The sequence below is a fragment of the Coturnix japonica genome, chromosome 7, assembly GCF_054131305.1.
Source record: "Coturnix japonica strain WE chromosome 7, WE-NBRP24, whole genome shotgun sequence".
Lineage (NCBI taxonomy): Eukaryota > Metazoa > Chordata > Aves > Galliformes > Phasianidae > Coturnix > Coturnix japonica.
In genome coordinates, this window is record NC_140669.1 from 10,355,995 (window position 1) to 10,365,717 (window position 9,723).

General features: G+C 36.3%; 1 protein-coding gene across 1 annotated transcript in view; it reads left to right on the forward strand.

Annotated features, from left to right (window-relative positions):
• Positions 1-9,723, forward strand: part of CYP27C1 (cytochrome P450 family 27 subfamily C member 1) — a 14,820-nt gene extending 5,097 nt beyond the window's left edge. Inside the window, exons 4-9 of the mRNA XM_015868842.3 lie at positions 1,847-2,056; positions 3,254-3,417; positions 5,505-5,671; positions 6,443-6,521; positions 6,889-7,092; positions 7,417-9,723. Of these exons, the coding sequence (XP_015724328.2) occupies positions 1,847-2,056; positions 3,254-3,417; positions 5,505-5,671; positions 6,443-6,521; positions 6,889-7,092; positions 7,417-7,533 (941 nt within the window). The 3' untranslated portion in view covers positions 7,534-9,723. The remainder of the gene's footprint in view (positions 1-1,846; positions 2,057-3,253; positions 3,418-5,504; positions 5,672-6,442; positions 6,522-6,888; positions 7,093-7,416) is intronic.

The window sequence follows — 9,723 nt, forward strand, 5'->3', positions numbered from 1 at the left end:
GATATATAAGCAAGACATACAGTCAAGGCCTTGACTGCTTTCCAGTATTCCTTGTTTCTATCTACATCTCAAGAATAAAAGTGTAAACCTTTTAATAGTTTATATTCCAAGATATGTCAGTTTAATACACCGCTGGCCAAATTGCAGATAGGCAATCACGGTGTGATCTATCTAAATTCTTTTCATAGCATACTGGGAGAAATGATACTGTTTTCCCCAGCCTACAACACACCAAGTGTGAGATTGTTATGCTTGCCTTAAAATAACCTGGCACCAGCAAACAGTAGAGAGATGATGTTGTGCTAGATTGAACTTCAGCCCAAGCTGGTATGGGATGTTGTGTGTTCTTTCAGAGATCTAATGGTGAGATGGGTTTCACACATTCCTTTAACTGACTTCATACAATCTGATCTCATTATCACAGAATCACAGAATTACCAAGGTTGGAAAAGACCTAGAAGATCACCTAGTCCAACCATTACCAATACTTCCCGGCTAATATTATATGTCAAACCTTTAAAAAACACAGGCACTTTTTGCAGACATGCAGCTGAATAACTTGAGTTTTGCAAGAACTTTCAAGATGCAGCATCAAATAACTGCCTGTTTGGCAAAAATAATCAAGATCTGTTCTACAGCAGTAATATCTAAAAATGGTGTTCAACTGGGTTACAAATGTTATGGAGTTTTAAACTCTGAGCTTAAAGATTCACTTCAGCTTGTAGATTAGTTTTAAATTCCTCACATTCTTTTAGCTATTCATTTATAATGTGCCTGACGTGCTTATTTATTATATCAGCTGCGTTTTTGACTGAACTCGCTGTCAATTGTTCAGGGAACCCAATATGCCAGATTTAAAATAAAAAAGAGAGACTATCTAAGCAATAAAAGAATGCATATGAACTGGAAGTTGCTAAAAGATGCCTGGGAGAAATAAAAGACATATGAAAATATCTCAGATGGAGGAAAGTTAAGGAAAGAAGAGTATGTACAAATAGCCAGATTGCAGCAATTATTTTGGCCAGAAAAGAAGAAATATGAAGAAAAAACAAAACAACAAAAACCCACAGCAGAATTAGATGGAAATTGCTGAAAATTTCTGTATCTCTCTGTATATTCTTGAGGATTCATGGGGTCTTTGATGGAGGGCAGGACAGAGGTTAAACATCATATTGTACCCATTATTAACAAGAAGGATGGGGGTGAAAAAGAGATTTCTAATGGCAGTTGCTACAATACATCTAAAAAACCACATGAAAAAATCATAGTAAGTTCTGAACAAGAATCAGTATTTTCATTTGCAATATTGTCTGACAGCTGCTGTTTTTCAGGGCCAAGTGGAATATATTTATATGGAGTGCAGTGAAATCACTGTGGTGTACTGTATACTCATTATCTGTTCATGTGTACTAATTATCCATTTACTACTGTCTTATCAGGATCATGAAAGGCATAGCCACTACTAGAAACTCCTGCATTGTCACCAGTTACCAGCAATATCTTTGGACTTATATCTCGCTATGTGCTCAGAGGAGAGCTTAGAATTTGTAGTGTAATGGGAAAAACAGCAAACGTGCTGGAGGGCTGCTCTGCTTCTCTTGTAATTCCTGAATATCTTCTCATGCTAAATGTTATTGCAGAAGGACAGTGGCTATTGTGTCAATATTTAGCTGGGATTTTTTTTTTTTTAATTAATATTTTAACTTTTTATATTTACTTATAGCTGCAGTGAGAGTAACTGCAAGTTTTTTGAAGGTAGTTCCCTTGTGTTAGAATTCTAATTTCTCAACTTATTAATATATGTATATGCAAGTGAATAGCAAATTCTTTGATCTCGTATGTGCAGGTGTGGCTACTATTCTGTATGAATGCAGGTTGGGCTGCCTGGAAAACAACGTCCCACAACAGACTGTTGAATATATCGAGGCTCTGGAGTTGATGTTCAGTATGTTTAAGACCACTATGTATGCGGGTGCTATTCCCAGATGGCTTCGTCCATTTATTCCTAAACCCTGGAGAGAATTCTGCAGATCCTGGGATGGACTCTTCAAATTCAGTAAGGTTTAATAGTAGAGTTAATTCCCACTGTATTTCTGCAGGTGCTATGTGTGTTTGAACAGGACTTAGTACATTCCTCTTCTGCCATTTAAAGGAGGCAGAAGAAATGCTGTGATAATACAACAAAACTCCATCTGAAATATTGATTAATGATTAGAGTAAGACCTCTGGAGAAATTCAACAAAATGTTTAGGCTGTATATCAAGAAATTCTTGATATTATTTGGATCTGTGATAAAACATGTGTAGGTTTTGTATTAAACAGAACAATTTTTCAAGAAAATGTGTTGTTTAAAAAGAACTTTACCAGTGTGCTGTAAATACACCCCTATGTTATAATGCTCTTTTATTTGTCTACATCTGTTTCAGTGCTCAGTCTTCACTCAAGGTCTGAGATCTCTGCAAATATTTTGTCTTAAGCCACTCAGGTTTTAATGAGCCTAATTAGCTTTGACTTCAGAAAGATCTCGTTCAGACACTCTGAATGATGGCTGCTAAAACTGACTAGAAAGTAAAAATAGAGAGAGAGAGATTAATTAAATTCACTGTGAAGTGTGTGTGTATATAGATATATATATAAGCACAGAAGCTGGCATAGAAATATACTGCTGTACTGCAGTATGTTGTTTGCAAATTAAACATTCTTTGCTACTTGATTCATAAAGCTGCAGTCATCTGAGTTAAGAAAAAGTGAGTTATCCTTGCCATGTACTGTCTTATTCTGCACTTGCTGCCCCTCATCTTTGCCTTCACTGTGATTCAGTTCTATGGTTTTGAACTCCAAATTGCTGCTGTATGTTGATCTGCTGGATGCTCTGCATGGTTTGCCACTTCTTGCAATCATCAGAAAACAAGCCACTTTAGTAGGCATAGAACTCAACCACAAACTTCCTTTGCCCCTGTAACCTCTTGTGTCCATCCATCAGAATCTGAATCCTCTCGTGTCCTTTCCCCATGCTTACTGTTCTCCTGTTGTGATCTAGGTTGTTTCTATTGGTTCAGGTTTTCCTCACCATGAGTACCCAAGGAGACCTGCACCGCTAACAGCTCTTTTGGCTTTTCACCCGGAAAACAGATGAAAATATTGTATCTATTTGGGGCTATGTAGTGTATAGCAGAAGAAAGAACTGTCTTTGTTGATCTGAATCAGAAGAGAAATAAAAACAGAAGCTTAACTTTTTTTTTTAATCCCAAAGGTCAAATCCATGTTGACAACAAACTGAAGTCTATTCAGTCTCAACTGGACCAAGGAGAAGAAGTGAATGGTGGGCTGCTTACTTACCTCCTCGTGAGTAAGGAGCTTACTTTGGAGGAGATTTATGCCAATATGACTGAAATGCTCCTGGCAGGAGTGGACACAGTAAGCTTGTTATCATTTCTCTTGTGCACGGTGTTTCTATTAATCAGTACCTTTCACATCTACCTTTGGGACTATGAGGGTGGGGTGGGATGGGAAGGTACATTCTTTTTAAGGGCATAATTTCTGATGCATTCATGTCATGACATCTTGTCATTTTGGATCTGACACCTTATTTCTGCTGAAGTCCATAAAGCCAGCACTGATGTAGGGAAGCTGTGAGCTCACTTCTCCCCTATTTTTGCTGGCAAGTTTCAATCAGTGTGAGGCAAAGAGCTGTGGTGATGGGACTCAGTGTTACTGAGGCTGGAGTACAAGGTATGTTACATTAGTGAGAACAGTTTGAGTGGGCTAAGCTAGACTAACCAATGCATTTGTTCTCCTGAGTATTCTAAGAAACTATAAGGTCATGCACATATATTCCCTTTTTCTCTGCCCTGTCATGGGAAATCAATGTATTAACTTCAGTGTGACAATCAGAATATAAAGGTAAAAGTTACTGTATTGTATATACAGTGTATAAGGTGTTATATAGAATATCAATGAACAGTGTTACTATAAAATACTGTAAACATATTAAAAAGAATGAATTTAATAAGGTACTATACAGGATTGTGTTTAATAGCCTTAAGGTAAAAATGATTAAATAGAAATGTATCTTTTAAGGCTTTTTTTGTTTTGTTTTGTTTTGTTTTAAGAAAAAGCTTTATAATTGAATGCAGATTTTTTTGGTTTAAGAAAGTTTATGAGGTTTCTAAGGAAAACAAAACAAAAAAAACCCCAATAGTATTACTTCTGAGTTCCAAAATAAGGAGCATATGTAAAGCTTATTTATATGTTGAAGATGGATCTCTTGGTTAAGTATCCCAAGGGTTTATGAGTTTAGAGGGCTTTCTGATCTTTGGCTCTTAAGTAAAACACAGTTACTCATTTTTTGATCTTTCAAACTTCTTAATTTTCCATTTCCAGTGTGTAAGAGAGTTTTCATTACATTAGAAAGACAGCATTCAAATACACACCAGTGAGAGTCTCTCTTTCCATTGAACTCAGTTTTCTCAGCTGGCAACAATCATTCTGTGAGAGGACAACACTTGTGATTTCCTCATTTAAGTATGAGGCAGGAATTAAGGGAACTTTTTTCTCCCAGTGTTCTGCTGTCATTTCAGTTCTCCTTTTGTCATAGAAACTGGAGGGTTAGAAGATATAAAAGCTTTCAAACAAAATTGTAAGGCTGCTTTTGGCTGCAGAGCATTTTGGCTGTCCCTAGAATTTTTAAGAGGTTATGAAGGATCTGGGAACCTGAGAAGAAACTTGTTACATCACAGGAGTTTTGCACGCAGTTGGCAGAATTGCCAGCTCCTCTGAGCTCTTAGAATAGGGTAGGGTTGTGTTTTAGCAAGGGACAATCAAATCACTCAGTATTACAAGGAGAAGAAAAGAAAGTGTCTGTGAATTTCTTTTAGTGTTATATCCCTGTTCAAATTTAGGACATTAAAGGTTCCCTTTATGATGAATGTGCATTCTAAATTGCTCTTAATTGCAAGCTCAAAATAAAACATTTCCAGAACTTTCAAGATGTAGGAGGTACTTCTCATGGTATCACATTGTTTACTGTGGTAATAGCAGTTGTGTTTTGAGGATGGTGCAAACAGACTATTCAGTGCTTACAGTGGGTTGGTAGTGTTCTGAGCTGTATTCTGTTACCCTGTTTCCCATTAATTTTTTAGCTGGGTGGAAATATGGAACACTGAAAACAGTTAATTTGATCTGTTTCTGCTTAGAGGGTGTTGATGTTTCAGTATTGTTTATGTAGTTTTGTTTGCATTTGTTTTTTCTGTTGATATGTAATACTTTACCAGGGAAATATCAGCATGGATTGTTTTTATATGTGGAGGATTTTTAGGTGCAAAAGGGCTGAAGGAGGGGGTGGTGAAGTCTGACAGCATCCTATGGAATCCAGATGTTAGTCGTTGCCAGTCTGTTTTGTAACTGCAAACACAAAAAACACACAGCTGAAAACTCATTGCTTTTCTTGACTTGAAGTTTTAACCTACTCCTGTTGGATTTGATGGTAGTGATTTCTTTCTTAGACTTCTTTTACTTTGTCCTGGGCAATATATATGTTGGCAAAGCACCCTGAAGTTCAGCAACGTGTTTATGAGGAAATAATCAGTAAATTGGGGAAAGACCAAGCTCCTGTTGCTCATGATGTGCCCAAGTTGCCTTTGATTAGAGCTGTGCTGAAGGAAACTCTGAGGTAAGGGTTTTAGCTACCATTAATTAAGAAAAATAATTTAATGTGGCTGTAAGGAATTTTGGGTCCGTGTTAATATTTGTGTTAGTATCCACTGTGGTTTGCTCCTTCTGCTATTAGTTAATGTGGCAGTATTGTGTCCAAGGATACCCAAACAAAGAGATAAGATAGTTTGTATAGTTGTTAAATACTTTTTCAGTGAAGTAAAAGTAGTATTGAATATTTTGGAAGTGTCTGTTAAGATGATTGAAAACTTGAGATTTACACTTTATTATTCTGTATGTAGGACTGTAACAACCTACTCCCCTCAATCCCCTGCACTACAGAGTGGTACTTCGCACTGCCACTACAGTCATTTTTAAGCTTCTTGACTTAAATTGAAGGCATGTGACACAATTGTTTGTGGTTTTTTTTGTGTTTAAACCAGATGCTCATAGTGAGGTGAGAGGAGTAAGAGGATTCTAAAGAATTCTAATTGCTATTCTAATTCTAATTTCTATTGTTAAAAATATCTGCAGCTTGAATGACAGATTGTGTACTTGTACGTATATGTAACAAAGATATAGACAAAACAGCTCAACTTCCAGTTGCTTGTAAATAAATTTACTCTGGTATTAATGATATTCTCACAGATGCTTCAGGGTCTTTTTACCTCCAAGGTTATCAGTATGTTCAAAGAACCTTTGTCCTCTGAATGTATATTGTACTGGAAACCAGATGTTTAAAGTTGTATTAATTACTGCTCTTGAAATTCTTATAAATATTTGTCTCTAGGTTATATCCAGTATTACCAGGAAATGGAAGAGTGACACAGAAAGACCTGATTGTTGGAGGATACCTAATACCTAAAGGGGTAGGTTCTGCTGCAGTTTTCTGGGAAGAACTCCAGTGATGCACTGCAACAGGTTGTCCAGAGAGGTTGTGGATGCCTCATCCCTGGAGGCATTCAAGGATGTGGCTCTGGGCAGCCTGGTCTGGTGGCTGGCAACCCTGCACGTAGCAGAGGGATTGAAACTGGATGATTTTTGAGGTCCTTTCCAATCCAGGCCATTCTATGATTCTGTTATCTCATTTTCATTTTTGTATATGAGATGTGATCTGTTATGTTTACTTGCCTATATATTTCCACTGCTGAAGGATCTGAATTTACTTAGTTATAAATGTTTTCTTTTTTAATGTATATTGGATTTGATACATACAAACAACATTTCCTTCTTCAGACGCAGCTGGCACTATGTCATTACACTACTTCATACAGCGAAGAGAATTTTCCAATGGCCAATGAGTTCCGGCCTGAGCGCTGGCTGCGGAAAGATAATCTGGACAGGGTAGACAACTTCGGTTCCATCCCCTTTGGTTACGGCATTCGAAGTTGTATTGGAAAACGAGTTGCAGAACTGGAAATTCATCTTGCACTGATTCAGGTTAGAAATGTGTGACCTCATTACAGGGTGAAAAATATATTGCTGTGGTTCTTTTTTTTTTCTATGTACCATTTCTCAGTATGTTATTGCGCACAAAAATATTGCTTTGGAGTGTTGTCTAACACTCATCTTTCAAAAGCTTAAAAGGTTGCAAATGATCATGTTTGGAGTGTAGCATAATAGTTAAACTACAGTGCAGACGAAAAATTCTTTACAGAACAGATGAAGTGAAACTAAATGTAACATTATTAAGGATATATATGGATTTATCACAGAAGGTTTCTTACTTTAAGCAAAAGTTTTTGGTCTTATTTGTCTTCACAGTTGCTTCAGAAGTTTGAGATTAAAGTTTCTCCCAAAACTGAACCAGTTCATGCCAAAACCCATGGACTTTTGACTCCTGGAGGCTCCATCAATGTGAGATTTTCCGACAGAAAGTGAGACTGAGATACTTTGGAAACACTTGTGTGATTTTCAGGGGAACAGGCTTGTGTCTGATGGACATTTGATCATAACAGGTTCTCTGGTTTGTAGTTCCTTCGCAGTATGACCAAGTATTACGTTCTGCCTTATACCTAGCAGCACATAACAAAAGTTACCTCTCTTGTAATTGCTAATTACACATTTGAAGATACGTGCTGGAACAGTTCTTTCTTGCACTGGGATTCTCTCCTGCTTGTATTTCAAGCTATAGCAGCACATGCATTGGGGGAAAAAAAAGAAGTAAAACTCAGACATGATTTTGTGATTCAGTGATTTTGTTACGCTATTTTACAGTAAAAGTCAATTATTCTTGTGAGCTATTAGAGAGCAAGAGAATTGTTATCTGGTATGTGCAAATTAGCTGCATTTAGGAGTTCGTGTTTTTGTTTCTCATCCTCCAGGTGTGTTCTTAAAAAATTTCTACATAACCTTAAAAATTAGGTAATTTTCCCTTGTCTGTAAAAACATTTACACCATGTGTAGTTAAAATATCAGCACAAGAATACGAAATGTAAAGACTGAAAAAAGTACTATTTGCATCAGTTTTAGTCTCCAAATTCAAAAACAAGTTACAATTTATCTGAATTACAGTGTCCATAAAACATTGACATATAATTTCCTTAAAAACAAATCGTAGTTTAAACAATGCATTTTGGAGTTATGAACCTAGACATTGTTTTATCACCAAAGCAAAAGATGAGTGGAATAGCACAAGCCACTTTCACTGTTCTAGCTGATATTATGCCAAAATCAACTGTAAATAAGAGACATGAAGAAGTTGTTACATTTTTATCATGTAATGAAAATACTACTATTAAATATCTTCACAGTTCTTCTACAGTAAGAACTGGAAACTTCCCAATGTAGTGTGCTGAACTCACAGGCAGATACACAGTTGTGTGCTATAAGATGCAGATGTGACTACTGAGGTATTCAAAGGCTTTTAATTTTCTTTTTCTGCTGTCCAATATGAAGTGTGGACAACAGAAATATTTTTGTTTTTGCTTTATTTTTTCTGTACCAGCTAACAGAGAAGTCTCTTGCATAAGACTTCAGATGAGTTTTCATGTCTCTGTAACACTAGCCCTACATTCTCTTTTTGAGAGAAACCTTATACCTTGGGACCATGTTGTGCCTTGAACAACACTCAGACCTGCCTATCCTAACATGATATTATCTATATGATAATGTGTAGTTAACTGTTTACATGTCAGGCTTTGACTGTTGTTTGTGAGGTAGTTTACATACTGATAATCATAGATATCCAGATGTGCCAAGATAAAAGCTGTGCAGCTCAGTATTTAAAGTGACGTTTCTCTTTTCTCATCTGACTATAAAATGGCAAAGGTAAGTTATGAATGGAACAGTCCGCTTTAGTTAAAATGGTGTACATGACATTTCATGTAGTTAACCATTACAGTCGTATTTTTTGTAGTGCTTTGATTAGTTTTTGTAGTACATTTCCAAGGTCTTGACAGAAGAAAAGTATTCCTTTAAAATGATAATAGTCAACAAAACTGATTTGGTCTGTGAGAAGTTTATACGTTTACGTTACTTTAAAATGTTGGTATTGCATTGAATATATACATGCATACATGTACTGCAGGATAAGCAGGTAATATTGGGAAGTGTTTTTTTTCTTGAATGAGCTGGCATTATGATGATGTTTGTTTTTTTTCCTCCAGGAATTCACATTATTTCCATTTAATTCCTGTTCCATTGTTATTTCTAATATGAGGTAGAATGGAGAATATTTGCCAGAGCTGACTGGCTTCTGGAAGGGGATGTTTTTTGCAAAAATTTGTGCAGTCAGTCAGTTGAGTATTTGTTTAATTACTGCCAATTCATGTTGAGCTGAGGACCAAAGCCCCAAACCCTAAATCCAGATATCGATTCCTCATTGGGTTTTTGTTGTTGTTGTTTTGCATTGTCATAGCATTTTTGGAAGCACCAGCCATTGCTGTGTTGCAGTATTTTCTGCTTGATACCAATTCCAAACTAATGCATCACTATGAAAGAGGAAAGAGGCATTCTAAATTGATCTTTAAAGGATTGCAGTATTTTCACGAAAATCTGTAATTTGTGTTAACAGAGCATCTATCCATGTAAGTTGTCTTTTTTTTAACATAATAAAGTATTTATACTGAA